This window comes from Gopherus evgoodei, chromosome 2, assembly GCF_007399415.2.
Source record: "Gopherus evgoodei ecotype Sinaloan lineage chromosome 2, rGopEvg1_v1.p, whole genome shotgun sequence".
NCBI classification, from domain to species: Eukaryota; Metazoa; Chordata; order Testudines; family Testudinidae; genus Gopherus; species Gopherus evgoodei.
The window spans coordinates 179,225,808-179,243,345 of NC_044323.1; the positions used below are offsets into that span (position 1 = coordinate 179,225,808).

The following is a 17,538-nucleotide window of genomic DNA, read 5'->3' on the forward strand; positions in this document are numbered from 1 at the left end:
TGCATTTAGTGAATGAGAAGGGTGGGGAAAGGGGTTGAAACTTTTAAAATGATTGAAGGTAGGTGCTGTGTATCTTCCAGTCCTTAGAACGTGCAAGGCAGGGAGCTGAGAACAGTGTCAGCTCCAAAAATCTACTCTCTCTGTCTCCCCTGGTTCTCTGTCACACTCCATCCCACCCCCCTGTTTTGAAAAGCACGTTGCAGCCACTTGAACGCTGGGATAGCTGCTCACAATGCACCACTCTCAACAGCGCTGCAAATGCTGCAAATGTGGCCACACTGCAGCGCTGGTAGCTGTCAGTGTGGCCACACTGCAGCGCTTTCCCTACATAGCTGTACGAAGACAGCTGTAACTCCCAGCGCTGTACAGCTGCAAGTGTAGCCATACCCTCAGTCAAGCCAGCAAGAGGAGGAAGTCATGCTATTTTAACCCACACAGTACAAATACTTCCTAAGTACAATTTAGAAGTATAGCAGCTGAGCAGTTTTTAGTCTTTAATGTGTTTATTTTGCCTATCTCAAAGAGGTGTTGTGAAGTACTGTTATCCCTATTTTATAAATGGGTAACTGAAAAACACAGAGAATAAGTGAAGGTCACACAGGAAGTCTGTGGCATACCAGGGGTTTGAACCCAGAACTCCTCAGTGCTAGGGTGGAGCTTTTGAGATAATAACCATTATTTGACCAGCTTATTAAAACATGGAAAGGAAGGGGAGATAGGAGTTTCAAAACTTTTCATTGTTTATTTCCACTTTTTCCTCCATCAACTTTCTCCAGCCAGCTCTAGCAGCCACTTCATGTGTTTTTAAAGAAAGACTCAAACCCTCCTCCTAAGGCTTCTCTCCTGACCTAGAAGTGAAAGGCTCTGTATCTCATCGGCAATGTCCTGAACCACTCAGTTTCCTTTCCACCCTGCCAAGCCAAGCTATGTGCCCATCATCATCTTAAGAATTCACATATAATTGTGTATCATGTCTACCAAGATTTACCTTTGAATTTCTCAAGTCCTCAACCCACTGTGAAATTGATAATGCCAGTTTATAACAGCTGAGGATCTGGCCCAGTGTCTCTACCAACAAGAAGGATCCAAAATGTGGTAGCATTCACAGTGTTAAACCACCAAGAAATGCTAGTGTGTGGGCTAAATCCCCCCACTTTATGTGGCTATATCCAATCTGTAGATCTGTAAAGCTCCTGCTCATCTCCCTTGTAAATCTGTAGGTGCCTAAATTTCTGCTGGTAAAGTCTTCTAGGCATCTAAAAATCTACCAGTGAAAATACATGCAGCAGGGTGGGTGCAAGGATGTTTCGTGCCCTAGGCGAAACTTCCACCTTACCCCCCTCCCCCACAAGCCCAGTGGCAGCTCTCTGCCCCCCGCTTATGCCCTAAGGTGCTCCCCTGTGGCAGCTCCCCGCAGCCCAGGGAGCCGTGTGGCAGCTTCCCGTCCCAGCTCATCTCTGCTCCGCCTCCTCCCTGAGCACACCATCACCATTCCACTTCTCTCGCCTCCCAGGTTTGAGGTGTCAATTCATAATTATAAGAGCTATACTGTGTTTCCTGTTCTCAGTCATTTGTTCAACATATTAAGGAAGTTTTAGCTCCATTTTGCTATGAGGACAAAAGGGATTTGTTAATAATTTTTCTGCAATATACTTCTGTACCAGACACTGACTGGTCACAGAATTTGCTTATACCAACAGATGTGTTCATCATCACAAGATCCTTTAATGCTCTGCCAGGTTTATATTAGTTTAAATAAGGTATTTTACACACACTGGCTCTGGGTGGCCAACTGGTATAATACAGTATAGCATACTATTAGTTTCCTTGAACTTTACATTGATACAATAATCAACTACAGTCCAATGCAGCCCACACCTCCATGGCTACAGATATCCTTGTGGCAGTGAAAATGGTGTGGTTCCACTGTGGAAGTGAGGTGGCTGGATTCTAGGGAACTGTGCAAGCAGTCCAGTCTTCTGGGTTGGGGAAGGGTAGGTGCTAGAGGGTCTGATCTGTTCCCCTGGAGTTGAGGGGAACATAAGGCTACTTCACTTGTGCAACTTCCATGGAATGGCTGCAGAACCAGACCATGGAATTCTCCCACATGTTCTTCAGGCATTATTCTGCAACCAGCCCTGCTACTGTTAATATTTGCCTCTTCATACAGAGAAAGCACACTGTGTGCAATCAAGTTAAAATGCTCCTGTGGCTGGAGGGTGATGCCAAATTGAGTGGGCTCATTCTTCCCTCAGATACATGGAATTGCCTCCCAATAAAGACAATAAGAGTGGCAAGCACTCAGCACCTGTCTGGAAGCAACATTGTGATGTTCCCCTCTGGTGTTATCTGGACCGGTGATCTGCTACGTCACTCCAATCCTTGGCTCTGGGAGCCAGCCTTAGCCTGCACAGCTGTGAGAACCCCCGCTCCTGGGCTGGTCACACACAGCCTCTGGCATGGTAGCTGCTCCCAGCTACTTACAACCAAATGACACTAGCCAATTTCTCCGGTCACAGATACAACCTTAGGAACCTCTGTCTTGCAGTGTCCAGTTACACCTGCTAGACACTGCAAGTTTGTCAATTTAACAAAGAAATTGATATCTACCAGCCCTGTTATCCCAAGGGGAGTCTCTGACACACTTCAAACCAAATGCACTGAATAAGCAAACAGATTTATTAACTATAAAGATAGATGTTAAGTGATTAATAATTAAAGCATAACAAGCTTGATTTGGTCAAATGAAATAAAAGCAAAACACATTCTATGCTGATCTTAATACTTTCAGTGCCCTTACAAACTTAGATATTTCTGACCACAGACTGGCTGGTTGCTCTTCAGCCAGGCTCTCCCTTTTGATCAGTGCTTCAGTCGCTTGGTGGTGGTGGAGTCTGTAGATGTAGGTGGAAGAGAGGAAGAACATGGCAAATGTCTCTACCCTTTATCATGACCTTTCTTCCCTCTTGGCTTTGCCCCTCCCCCCCACCTTCAGAGTCAGGTGAGCATTACTGAGTGTCTCCAAGCAAGATTGAGAAATCCCCTGGTGTGGCCTCTTGCAGGTGAGTCAGCGTATTGTAGCACCCTTGCTGGTCAATGGCTGTTGATGGATTGATTGACAGTCCACCCGGGTATTGGCTACTTTCCTTGCTGTTGCCTCTGGGGAGCTAATATCTGGCTGATTCCCCCAATGCACAGCATGTTTTAGTGACAACCATACTACACAATTCTCATAACATCAATGCATTACTGATATACATCTGTGGATAGAGAAGTGACTTTCAGCAGATCATAACCTTTCCCCTGATACCTTACAAGGCTTATTTTATATGTAAGATCATGATTAGATGAAAATGAGGAATATAGGGGTTACAGTACGCTCCCGTCACAACCATATACAGGATAAGGCTCTGATATAATTTTTCACTTAAATTAATTTAATCCATTTGGGCCAAATTCTGCCTTTAGTTACACCACTGATGTTAACTGAGGGCAGAATTTAGCCCAAAGTATTATTTTTAAATTCTATAAGTCTGACTTTGCTCTCACATGACTGTAAATCAGGTGCAACTCTACTGAAGTCAAGAAAGTTACATCAGTGGAGAACCAGGGTCAGCAAGAGGAGAATCAGGCCCTAGGTATAGGCAAAAGAACAAGGTCCATGTTTTAGCTCCACTCTATAAAAAAAAAGAAAAGAAAAGAAAAGAAAATCTTCCTGAAAACATGACTCAACTCTACACTGTGATCAATGGATAATATTTACTTAGTACATTTCTTAAACCTAGTTCTGTCCCCAGCTATACACACTCCCACTGAATACAGCACTTAAGCTTCAGTGGCTATAAACAAGCAAATTAAGCTTTATTTTGAAATCCTGGCATCATTTACACTTGAGCGTGATCAATGTAATATTGTTAGAAGGAAAGGGCTATTTACCCTGCCATGAAATATTTCTACTCATGCTTATCGTATCATTATCCTTTCATTTAAACAATTGTTTGCCAAGAGTGGGAAGTGTAGTTTATAACAAGAGTTGTTCTCAGATATATGTTTCAGCAGCAGTCACTGTCAAAATACTTAGTAGCAGCCCCACTGTCTCCAGTCTAGATGGAAGAGAATCACAGAACATCAGGGCTGGAAAAGACCTCAGGAGATCATCTAGTCCAACCCCCTGCTCAAAGGGAGACCAATCTCCAGACAGATTTTTACCCCAATTCCCTAAATGGCCCCCTAAAGGATTGAACTCACAACCCTGAGTTTAGCAGACTGATGCTCAAACCACTGAGCTATCCTTCCTCTTATATTTAGCCAGAAGGGTCCTGAGCATGCAACCTTTACTCCCAGGAGATGTTGCTCATATGAACAGTCCCACTGAAATAGCTAGGACTCTGAGCAAGAACTGCTTGTGTGAGTAAGGCTGCAGGATCAGGGCCAAACAGTATGTTTTCCTGGAACATTTGAAACTGTGCAGTCTGCCTTTAGCAAGCGTTACCCTCAGAGATCACCTTCTAATGCATTTTTTTCGTCCTAGTTTTGGAAAGTCCTGAAAAACGGATTGGTTGTTCATTTTCTGGGGAGTGTGATTAAAAACCCTAGCCAAGCTAAAGGATAGTTGTAATGGGTGAAATGCTAACAGAATGTAGAAAATTAGTGTAGATAATGTCAGGCTTGCACTGGGGTGTGGGGGGGAAAGAGCCTTTCTAAGGCAAGAGAGCACCTGTGGTAGCAGTGCATTGATGGGGCACCTATGAAACGTACTGCTGTTGATGTGCTTGAGCCTTTGCCTGAGATGGTGTCCAGCAACCAATAAACTGTTAGTAACCATGGACACACACACACAAATTCTCAATACAAAACTGAGAGACTGCGAATAAAGCTAAAGTTCTAGTGCACCTGTTCCTTATTAGCTTTGGGCTTCCCGGTGAGTCACACATTGAACAAAAGAAACACTGTGGTGGACTCCGAGGATCTTAGTAGCCTGCTTAAAAAGTTTAAATCCAAACTCACACAACCTCAGTGCCCCTACAATATGATTAAATGGTAGAATGGTTCACCCAGCTCCCTTTTCACAACAACCAAGGGACTGGAACCAGCATATTCCATTCCTTTAGAGAACAACAACTTATGAGGACATACAATGTACCCCAGCATTTCTGGTGTTTAGACATGAGCTAAGGAATCCAACATACAGTTCGCATGGAATTCTGCAGGCGGAACAAAGGAATTTGGACCATTTTGGAATATGTAGGAACTCTACAATCCCAAATGGAAAAATCTCACACATTTGCCACAAATAACCTCTGATAAAGTGATAAGGTGTCACACTGAGGAAACTTTTAAAAGAAAGGTACCAAGTTTTATTCTGTAAACATCAGAGGAAAGAAGGGTAGGAGCTCTTAGGAGGGATCCATACTTGACTGGGACCCCATCCTGAAGGAAATCTTTCTTGAACCCCACTTCTGGCCTTCAAACAGCCCCTCAAGCTCATCATGAGAAGCAAGCTCTCCACAGACCAGGACACAGTAATTCAAAGCTGCACCAGACCCTGTGACAACAGATACAAAAACTGGAGGCATAATCTCCACCGCTACAGTGATCAGCACCCCCAACAACACACCTTTCACAATATTGCCAACCCCAAATGTTCAAAAATCAAGTCAGGCCCACCAAAAAAAAACAAAAAAAACCCCAAGAAGATTGGCTTTAAAAACATAAGATTACATAAAAATAATAGATGTGGTGTTCTTTTTATTTACCTTCTGCTTTTTGAGCCTGTAGGGATCACATTTCGAAGCTTTCTCATCAGCCACAAAGGGTAGAAACTTATCTTTTCTTTAAGAACAAAGCTGAAATAATAACATATCCACTTGACCCTGGGAGCTGAGGCTTTAAGGAAAACAATAATTATCACAATAAACAATCATGAGAGTTGGCAACACTGCTTTCAAGATCCATGGATCCTACACATGCCTATCACAACATGTGGTGTACCTCATTTAGTGCACTAAATGCCCCAATAACAACTATGTTCATGAAACCCGACTATCACTACACAGTAAAATGATAAAAGACAAAAATACCCTATCACCTTTGGGTGATGAACACTTTTCAAAAAGCAATCACTATATCTGTTCTCATCCTCAAAGGAAACCTGCACAACGCTTTCAGAAGATGAGCCTGGAATCTTAAATTCATTACTCTGCTCAACACTAAAAACCATAGACTGAACAGAGACACTGGATTTATGGCTTATTACAGCAATCTGTTGTCCACTTGTTAGCCTAAAAATTTTAACTATGGTCTACACAGATCAGAAGATGGGCTCTCTGTAAATCCCACCCAATCTCACATCTATCATCAGGTGATTTAGTAAGACAGAGGCAGAATAAGATGTAACACACACATATTTATTATGCCACTAGTCAGTAAACGAGACAAGGACCCCCTTCAGATAATAAACAGCATAAGGAAGACACTCTCGGTTGTTAACAGTTACCAGAGCATGAAGCTCAAAGCCCTTAAACCCCCTTAACCTATGGATGTAAAACAGAGGAAAACCACAATGGTTATTACAATACCATATCCTGAAGACAGGGACTCAATGACAAAAACTCAGGATACTGACAGGGATAGTGGTGAAAATCAGGGGCTCTGGACACCAAAAAGGAACTCAGGAACTGGGTATTCTTCTCCCTCTGGACAGGTCCTCTGGGCAGGTCTTCTGTCTAAGAGGGAGATCTTCTCCCTCAGGTACGTATTCAGTGCTTGCCCACGCATCTCTGCTTAACCTCGTAGTCCAGTGCAAATATGCGCTCACTAATGGTGTGTAGTAGTTGAGTGCAAGTATGTTAATAGAGACTGTAACGGTCCGGTGTGGGGGCTCGGCCCTCTCAGGCGCGGCTGGGAGCCAGTCCACCTCACTACTCGAGTTTGGGTGAGCTGTCGACCTACCCGGGTGAGGCAGGAAAACAGTCAGGCGCTCAGGCCCTCAGGCAGGGGCTGAGCAAACAACAGTACATAAGCCTAGGCCCTTGGGCAGGAAGGGGCGACAGGCATTTCAGGGCTCAGGCCCTTAGGCAGGGGCTGAGCAAACAAACAGTATATAAGCCCAGGCCCTTGGGCAGGGTGGGGCGACAGGCAGTTCAGGGCTCAGGCCCTTAGGCAGGGACTGAGCAAACAAACAGTTCAAAGTCTAGGAGAAAAACCTCCTCAGGCCAGTGAGAGGGGGAGTCTGCCACCCCGGAAGGGTGGCAAGGGGAACGCAGGCCTTCCCACTCCACTGCGTCCCAGCCCGAGGCCCTAACAGCGGCTGGCAGTCTGCTGCTGTGTCAGTGGGGATCCTGGCCACAACACACTGACATTGGTTCAGGGTCTCCTGGAGCCAGACTAGGGTCAGCTACCCCCAGGCCACTTCCAATCTCCCCCCCTCTTGGTACCTGTGGATCACCTGCGTCTTCCGTGATGTCCCACACCATGGGCTCCTCAGGATACTGAGTGTTGGGTAAGCGAGGCTGGTCCTCGGGATACTGGATGCGGGATGATTCAGGCAGCTCCTCAGGGTACCGGGTGAGGGGAAGGCCCGGCCGGTCCTCCTCCAGGTAGCGAGCCCGGGGCCGGCTTGGCCAGTCCTCCTCCAGGTAGCGAGCTCAGGGCCGGCTCGGCCGGTCCTCCTCTGGGTAGTGAGCCCGGGGCCGGCTCGCCGGTCCTCCTCCGGGTAGTGAGCACAGGGCCAGCTCGGCCCAGCGGGAGTTCGGTGCCAGCATCTGTCCTCTCCAGCGACCAGAAGTCAACTGAGCGCTGGGGCTGGGCCTTTATACTTCCTGTCCTGCCTCTTGACTTCCAGGGGACAGGAACAGGCGGCGGTGGCTCCACCCAAGTCGGCGTCCATTCTGGCTCGGCCCTCTCAGGCATGGCGGGGAGCCAGTCTGCCTCGCTACAGAGACCAAGAATCCAAATGGGGACAGCAGACATACATTCAAGTTTTTGATTTTTATTCTTGCTCAGTCAAGTTATCAAGTTAATAGTACTTCTGTGAGATCTACTAACAGGGGTGGCTCTAGACATTTCGCCCCCCCAAGCAGGGCTGTGTGCCGCAGGGGCGCTCTGCCAGTTGCCAGGAGGGTGGCAGGCAGCTCCAGTGGACCTCCTGCAGGCATGCCTGCGGGAGGTCCACCGGAGCCACTTGCCACCTTCCCGGCGACTGGCAGAGCGCCCCCCGTGGCATGCCGCCCCAAGCACGCACTTGGCATGCTGGGGCCTGGAGCCGCCCCTGTCTACTAGTAAGCAATATATAAGAACTAGCTAACATTATTTTGCAATGTTGATGTTGTCGTGTTGGTCCCAGGATATTAGAGAGACAAAGTCAGTTAGGTAATATCTTGTATTGGTCCACCTTCTATATTGATTAAATTAGTCTAGGTGACTGATGCAATTTATTGGTTTACACTCACTCCTCTGTCATTAAGAGACAGTCGCCCACTTGGGACAGCTATGTTTGGAAGGCCAGGATGGCAAAAGGTGATAAAACAGAGAAGCTGCCCGAGCCTCCCTTGTAGGAAGCATGGCTCCCCTAAGCACCAATGCTCATGTACTTCCTTGAGCAACTCAGTCCCAGGCTGGATTGGAGGCAGGAAAGTGATGATGTTGGGGGCCAGGGGAAAGCTGGGTTCACCAGGTGTAGCTACAAACCCTACTATGCGGGCACACTCCGGCCACCCCGAGTGAAGGGGGGCACTGACGCCCTGGCGCCCGCCTACTCTTACCCCTGCTCCAGCTCGCCCGGGAGTCTGGGACCTCAGCCTCCACTCACCTATCAATCACACAGCGCCCCTACCCCCACAGCTGGGCCCGGTACCTGGTGTCCGGGGGATTTCTCCAGGAGCTGGGAGCAGAGATCTGCACAGAGCTGGAACTTCTGCCACCTGAAGTAGTTCCAGGCCTGGAGCAGCGGCTCCATCTCCAGCCCCATCCTGCCATATGGGGCGGACCTGGACCCGTTCCACACCTACCGGCTTCCTCCCCTCAGAGCTGGCATCCCTCTGCCAAGCAACGCCCAAGCCAGGGCCTAGCGGGAGCAGAGGTGGCCAAGCAGCTGCCTGAGAAACAGCGCAGCCCACTTTTTGGCGCCTCCAAATCTTGGCACCCTAGTTGGATGCCTAGTTTGCCTAGTGGTTACACCAGCCCTGGTCCTAGTCTCTCTGGGGCTCTGAGCAGCTAGCTGAACTGTGTGGGACCCTGTCTGCCACTCAGATGGACAGCCCTGAGTGACAGGTATGCCACTCACTAAATAACCTGCAGTTGTTAGGCAGATTATGGCTGTCACATGACTCTAACTGCCCTGACCTTTCTCCTCCTTGATTTGAAAAAGGCTGAAAGGGCACTAAATCATCTGAGGAGAAGGGTACCCAAGATGGAGGCTTAGCTGTCCTATTACAAATCCAAGATGAACATTACATAAAACGGGTCAGAAACAGATTTTATCCAATACACTAAGCCCGCTTTTTGTCCTATGACTAGAGGTGTTAATGGGACACTCTACCACTCTACGTTGAATAGTCTCTTACAATACATGCTAACTATTTATGTTAAACAATCTGTTCCACCTCCCATTTAGCTGTGTCACTGAAGACCTGAAGAAATGCAACTCAAAAGCTTGCCTCTCTCACCAACAGAAGTTGGTCCAATTAAAGATATTATTTCATCCACTCTCCCATAAAGCACTGACACAAATAAATGAAGTGATGTATGGAATCCCATTAGGCCGCAGGACCAGGCACGAAGTTATGCATAAAGATGATCTGAGGAGGTACTAGGGAAACAGAGGGCCAGAATCTCAGAAAATGGCTAGAAAACTGTCCTAAAAAGTCAACCAGTATTTCTCTTGGTATAGGATAATCTGGCAAGTGGCCTAAAGCCAACAGAGTTGGCTAGGGGGGCATGATGAGGTTGCAGGAGGAAAAGACATTTTGAGGCCAGGGCTGGACCACATTATGCCCTTTTAGAACTTCAGCCAGGAGAATGGTCTCCAGGTGGCCTTAGCATCAAAGCAGCAGGAAGATGCCCCCCCCCCCCCCACAAGTTGTGTCATTTGTGAACTCAGCACGGTCATAAACAGATAAGTAAGAGTTAACAGAACAGAAGTACTTCATATCTCTTTTGCCTGGAAAGGGTTAACAAGATCAGTGAGCCTGGCTGTCACCTGACCAGAGGACCAATCAGGGGACAGGATACTTTCAAATCTTGAGGGAGGGAAGTTTTTGTGTGTGCAGTTAGTTTTTGGTGGTTGTTTTCTCTGGGTTCTGAGAGTGACCAGACGTGCAACCAGGTTTCTCTCCAATCTCTCTGATACAGTCTCTTATATGTCCAGAATAGTAAGTACTAGGTAGATAAGGCGAGATAGGCTTATGTTTGTTTTCTTTATTTGCAAATGTGTATTTGGCTGGAAGGAGTTCAAATTTGTATTTTGCTGAAAGAATTTTAATTTGTACTTGTATACTTAGGCTGGGAGGGTATTCCCAGTGTCTACAGCCAAAAGACCCTGTAACATATTCCATCTTAAATTTACAAAGATAATTTTTACTGTTTTTTCTTTCTTTAATTAAAAACTTTTCTTGTTTAAGAACCTGATTGTTTTTTTTTATTTTGGTGAGACCCCAGGGGACTGGTTCTGGATCCACCAGGGAATTGGTGGGGAGAAAGGAGGGAAGGGGGAGAGAAAGGTTAATTTTCTCTCTGTGTTAAGATTACTTCTCCCTCAGGGAGAGTCTGGGAGGGGGAGAGAGAAAGAGGGGGGAAGGTGGATTTTCCTCTCTGTTTTAAGATTCAAGGAGTTTGAATCACAGTGATCTTCCAGGGTAACCCAGGGAGGGGAAGTCTGGAAGAGGCAACAGTGAGGGAAAGGGTTTACTTTCCTTGTGTTAAGATCCAGAGGGACTGGGTCTTGGGGGTCCCGGGGCAAGGTTTTGGGGGGGGACCAGAGTGTACCAGGCACTGGAATTCCTGGTTGGTGGCAATGCTACAAGTACTAAGCTGGTAATTGAGCTTAGAGGAATTCATGCTGGTACCCCATCTTTTGGACGCTAAGGTTCAGAGTATCAGAGGGTAGCCGTGTTAGTCTGGATCTGTAAAAGCAGCAAAGAATCCTGTGGCACCTTCTAGACTAACAGACGTTTTGGAGCATGAGCTTTTGTGGGTGAATACCCACTTCCTCAGGTTCAGAGTGGGGAATTATACCATGACAAGCACAACTGAGGATTTGGCCCTGAATCTTGATTTGAGTACCACTCGAACCACAGAACACAACTGCAGATGGTGAGGCTGACAGAGTTGTGACGGGAGAGCAAGATAGACAGCATCACTCATCGGTGTAACAGTTGGCACACCACTGGACTCAGTTGAAAGTGGCCTCTCCCAATCTGCTCAAGAAAACATCCAAGCAGAAAAAAATGCTCCAAAAAGATTGGGATGGAAACAAAATAGATTTGTGGGAATAGTACCATGGGAAATCCTGAGAAGAAATCTATGAGCCAGATTCTGCATCCTTATAGTACCTTGCTTATGGAGCAGTGAGCAGTCCTATGTAAATAGGCCTATACAGAGGGGGAGAGATAACTCAGTGGTTTGAGCATTGGCCTGCTAAAGCCACAGTTGTAAACTCAATCCTTGAAGAAGCCATTTAGGGATCCAGGGCAAAAATCTGTCTGTCAATTGGCCCTGCTTTAAGCAGCAGGTTAGATTAGCTGACCTCCTGAGGTCCCTTCCAACCCTGATATTCTATGAATCAGTTCTGATATTGCTTATTTTTGTTACTGGTCTTTTCTGATCTGTGCATGACCCATTCTAGATGTCATGATGTCAAGTTGTCAAGTTTCTGAAGATGCTCTAAGCAGAAAAAGAGAAAAACCATAACAGCTGTTTACCATCTTTTCTATTATCAGAGGGTAGCCGTGTTAGTCTGGATCTGTAAAAGCAGCAAAGAATCCTGTGGCACCTTATAGACTAACAGAGGTTTTGGAGCATGAGCTTTCGTGGGTGAATACTGTTGCATCTGAAGAAGTGGGTATTCACCCACGAAAGCTCATGCTCCAAAACCTCTGTTAGTCTATAAGGTGCCACAGGATTCTTTGCTGCTTTTACATCTTTTCTATTGTTACTCTGGGCAAATGTTTAAACCTTTTAGAATCCTGCAAAATATTTGGCCTCAGCAGTTTCTTGCGGTGGTGATTTCCATCAGCTAATTGTACATTGAATGAAAAAAGGTTTCCTTCGATCACTTTTTTTTAATGAAGTCACATCATTAATTGCTGATAGGTAAGAATTTTATTTGAAACTCTTTATAGAGAGGGTTAAACAGTGGGGACCTTGCCCAAGATATGCTGTGAAGGGCTAGTTACCTCAACTGCATCGGTGCCTTTTGCAAGTGAAATTGCTCGAGGGCCGTTTTGAACATCCTGATTCAGGATAAACTAGATTTTGTAAATAAATAATTTACATTAGGTAATACCCTGAGTCTAGCTGCCCAGGTTCTCTCCCGGTGGGAAAGCGACCCTCTGCAAATCCCCTAAATCTGCTGCAACAGTACTGGCAACAGTAACGAACAGAAAGAATGAAGAGTTCATTAGGAGCCCTGTTCAGTTCAGTGGGAGCAGCATTCCACCCTTAATGAGGGTCTGAGGCTGTCACAGGGGGGCCGGGGCTCCCGAGGAGCGGACACAATGAACCAGCCTCGCAAGGTTTGTTGTTCTTTCATATGCTAAGAGCTACCAGAGGGCTGGGCGGAACCAACAGGGCTCCGGGCAAAGCAGGCGAGCTCGTCATTAGAGCGAATAGCTGGCTCAGAGGGAGTGGGAGCCGGAGGTGAAACAGATCCAATCAGAGAGTCCTATCACGCCAGGACCATGCCTGAGGCGCTTTCATATGCAAATAGAGAGCGGGCAGGCGGCTGAGCCAAGCCACTTGCTGGGATCCAGCTGAAGAAGAAGCCTGGAGAGGGTAAGCGGAACAAAGCGGGTGTGTGCGCCGGTGGCCGGAGCATTAGCGCTTGTTCAGAGAGGGGACGGAAAAAGAAACCAACACTCAAGGCAACGGACTGCACAATAGACATCATCCTCGTCGGATCTCCCGGGACACTTGTGGGAAGCTGGAGATTTTTCCGCCTGGCTGAATAACTTGATGAGTTGTGGGCGGCTTTGTGCTTCCGGCAGTCACTCCAGAGGGAAATATTTTAAACCCACCAACAATGCGCCGGCAGAGGCGTTACCTCCTGGCCATTTCTCTCCTGGGCGCGATGGTTTTCGTTGTGCTGCACAAGGGTGAGTTGCACCGGTCAAAAAAATATCCCCGGCAAACGATGTGTCACGAAAGCTACTTGCTGAGTCGAGCCTGTGATGCATTCATCGAACGGAAGAAAGCTTTCGTTTGGGGAAACCTTCTGAAAACCTCTCGGGGGAGTTTTGCCTGCAGTGAGTACTTAATGCACAATCACTATATAACCAGCCCTCTCTCTGCAGAAGAAGCTGCCTTTCCTTTGGCTTATATCATAACTTTGCATAAAGAATTTGATACGTTTGAGAGGCTCTTCAGGGCTATTTATATGCCCCAAAATGTTTACTGTGTCCACGTGGATGAGAAGGCAACGGCTCAGTTTAAGCAAGACGTGGAGACATTGTTGAACTGTTTCCCCAATGCGTTTATTGCCTCAAAAAATGAGCCAGTCATTTATGCTGGAATATCCAGACTTCAGGCGGATTTGAACTGCATGAAAGACCTGCTGGAATCAGGAGTTCGGTGGAAGTACCTACTCAACGCGTGTGGACAAGATTTCCCCTTGAAAACCAACAAGGAAATAGTTCAGCACCTGAAAGGCTATAAGGGTAAAAATATCACTCCTGGGGTGCTGCCTCCTGCCCATGTGATTTCAAGAACCAAATATATCCATAAGGAGCACATAGGGACGGACTCCTCTTACATGAAAAAGACCAATGTGTTGAAACAGTCCCCACCACACAATCTGACCATCTACTTTGGCTCTGCTTATATCGCGGTCACAAAGCCATTTGTCGAGTTCGTTCTCAATGATCAACGTGCTGTTGATTTATTGGAGTGGTCCAAGGACAGCTACAGTCCAGATGAACACTTCTGGGTAACACTCAATCGGATACAAGGTACGTAGCATGACGTCATTACTCATTCGTGTGTATAGGACAAGCTGGCTTGCGCCCTGCTGAGCTAGGGAAGACAGAGAGGAGAGGAAAGGAAACAGAACTGGTTTCTGTGCTATATACCTTTATATTTGCTTTAGGTCAACGTTCAGGATGCTCTTGTTCTATAGAAACCTATATTCCGTCTATCCTTGCAAAGATGAGAAAAATGAAGCCATAAACGGATGGCACTGCCCGAGGATAATCACATGGGGCTGACCAGTTATGTCCGGTTTCATTCAGTCCTTTCTTACCAAGCTCCTATAGGACGCTTTTCATTTGTAGACCAGTTAAATATTATTATCTCAATTTTATTCATAGGGAAGCGGAAGTATAGAGAAGTCACGTGATTGCTGAATCACCCCCCTCCCCCCCAGGTTCAGCGCTTTATCGGCTAAGTCACGTTGCCTTCTTTGCTCATATTTACACACATTATTCCCATAGCAAAGTCTATAGATCTAGAATCCCATCTATCATGCAAGGTGACTTCCACTAACTAACTATGAATTCTTGTTAAAAAAAAAATATACCCCAGACGAAATGGTAAAGTTACAGGTCTGTGGTCTGTTTGTTGGTCTTCATATTTAGCAAGCATCACTGTGATACTGAGGATTATTTAGACTTGACCTTAATGTTGGGCATCCCAGAGCTAGCACTGTTGTAGCAGGGACATTTTTCAGAGTACTTAAAGTTATAATGGGCCAGAACTTCAACTAGTGCATATTGGTGGCGTTATAATAACTTTGAGTGACACCAGCTAAGGATGTGGCTATCATTCAAATCTCAATATTATTCCTTGTGTCACTTGACTTTTTTAGGGATTGCCTTTCTGGCCTGTGGATTAAATCTTCATCCTTTGTGAACTGAGATGCTTCAACAACAAACCCATATGGGGCCAAATCTAGGGACACAGTGTCCAGCACTGAACATCTCCACTAGTGGTGATTATAGAAAGCATCCCTGTGCTGGCAGAAAAGCCACAGTTTTAACCTTCTGCAGCTCTAGTACACTTTGCTGGGGTGAAAGAGAAATAAAAGTCTGATCCCCGCAGGGGGAAAATCCTCTGATTCAGCCCTTTCTTTCTACCATATTATCCTGGTCTCACCTCTACATGACTCCTGCACACTGCCATGCTGGAAACTGCTCAAGAAGTTTTGTGCACCCCAAATCTATCTTGAGCACAAATATTACTCCAATTCTGCTGACAGCGATACTGACTAGTAACTGTGAAGGTGAGGATCTAGATTTGTCTCACTCTGCACACAGCCATCCAGAGGTAATTCTACATGTGTCTGGCCCCAAAGTTTGCAGGCCTTATTAAGACAAAAAGCTCCCACTGATGTCAGCGGGTCTAAGACTTAAGGATGAGTCCCCTGTCTAGGAATGACATGTACAGTAGTTCTGGCAATTAGATTTATTCCAACTCATTTTTCCATTTGATTAGATAAAAGGAGAAAAGACAATCAGCTTCATTGCACAGCAATTACTGCATGCTTACTTTTTAAATTAATATAAACAGTAAAATATAAATACTCCCTATGTGCAAAGAAGTGATCTTATCATATGTTAAATACACCTAACACCATGCAAATAACCTAGTAAAGACAGCTGCAAAAGACTGTTCACCATAGATCAATCTGTTGCCTGCTTGTTTTTACAGCATGAGGAAGTTTGATCTTAGACTATGATTTGAAATTCAAAGCATATCAGCCTCCGTCAGTGCAGCATCTCTGTGATCTGAAGAGACAGCTGAATGTAGATATGCAGGCTCATGCCATGTACATATCATGTCAAATCAGCCTCCATTTTTGCACGCACACGTACCACGGCTGGCTCAAGAGCACCTGGGGTCATACAAGGATGTGAAAGAACAGCATGAATCCTGAGTAATGCAAATGCAATAGTTAGCATTGGAAGATGTGTATTTTTATCATCCAAATTTCAATGAAAAAAGAAACCAAAGAAAACAACCTGGCTGATAGGTGACAGCACAACACGCTATTATGTGGGTTTGATCCAAGCTCAGAATTGAGTTCATTCCTGCCATTCCCAAGCTTCCTTCCCTGAGCCACTCCATCCCTTCAGGACTATTTGAGGTTAAGAGCAATGCATAGGCAGGAGACTCATTGCCTAGGGGAAAGGAGTGCCTCATACCTCTGAAAGAACACCCGAGGTCAAAGTAGGAGGGGCACTGATGGGATATAGAGAGAGCCACATCTGACTGGAAAGGCAGGTCATCTACCCACAGGGCCTTTATTCATTCCTTCAGTTTATATTTCAATTGCTTGCCCATGGCTCTCTGAACTTTCAGGATCAGTAAAAACAGACCCTATCACAAATAAAAGCAACTCCAATAACACAATGAATATATACATTTACATGCCACAAAGACTTTCTTCTTCATAGTATCCCCCATCATGCCAATCCAATCCCCTTTAGTAGACCTCTTCCCCACCAGCACATACATGGGAAGAAAGTAGCGATCCCAGAGATTTCCTCCACCTTACAGAGAAAGGAGGACAAAGAGGTCAAAGAATACTCTTGTCACCATATTTTAGGAGGTAAAAATCTACTTACATTATTGCTTGAGAGCCTGTTTGTGCTTCCATTTATTTCAATGACAAACCGCCTATTGACCTCAGTCGTGCAGGATCAAACCTTAAACAGATGTAAAGTGATACAAAGCTCCTTTGTGCAGTGTTTTGAGATCAGTGGATGAAAAGAGCTAGGTATTATTAGAGCAGGTCGCTCCTCCGGGAACCTGAACTATCCTTCACTCAATTGTAAATTTTAAATACAAATGCAGGAGTAGAAACCGTCCTTAGGGACACTTCCTTCCTTTGAAATAAATAAATAGTGAATTTGTGCAGTAAAGTATGCAGTTAGGTGGTGCTGGGGAGAAATCTGGATGCTATTTAATCAAGTAATTTTTCCATAGGATGTTGTTTGGACTTTGTAGCAAGGGATCCGTGGCATCCATTCAGGCTTGGCAGGGATGGACTGACACAGACTTCCTGTGACTTCCGATTTTCTTCATTGTTGAGTGAGATTTTTCTACTTCATGAATAACTCAGAAAAAGAACTATTTGCTCTTTATTTTTGTGAAGATGAATAATTCAAAGCAGCCAGAACAAATTCTGAATTATCGCCAGGCAGTACCTTCCTTGGCAGTTTCACAAGGATTCTTGGGGTCATTGTGCATGGGTAATGTTCACTGAGGACAATGTATTTAATTTCATGCAACAAAATGAATTTCAGAAGTTCAAGATTAAAACTAATAAACCAAATTTGGACAGTAATGAAAGTGCATTTCAGACATAAGTTAGTTGTGACAGTCTCT

The 17,538-nt window shown here is 45.6% G+C and overlaps 1 protein-coding gene across 4 annotated transcripts in view; it reads left to right on the plus strand.

Moving 5' to 3' along the window:
- Window positions 1-17,538, plus strand: part of GCNT2 (glucosaminyl (N-acetyl) transferase 2 (I blood group)) — a 71,902-nt gene that overhangs the window by 24,525 nt on the left and 29,839 nt on the right. For 2 of the 4 annotated variants that reach the window (XM_030552384.1, XM_030552386.1), the window contains exon 1: window positions 12,696-14,162. The exons of 1 other annotated variant lie outside the window; for it this stretch is intronic. In XM_030552384.1, the coding sequence (XP_030408244.1) occupies window positions 13,238-14,162 (925 nt within the window). In that variant the 5' untranslated portion in view covers window positions 12,696-13,237. Of the gene's footprint in view, window positions 1-12,695; window positions 14,163-15,016; window positions 15,068-17,538 lie in introns of those variants that run through there. One more of the 4 variants, XM_030552387.1, reaches the window with a different exon arrangement.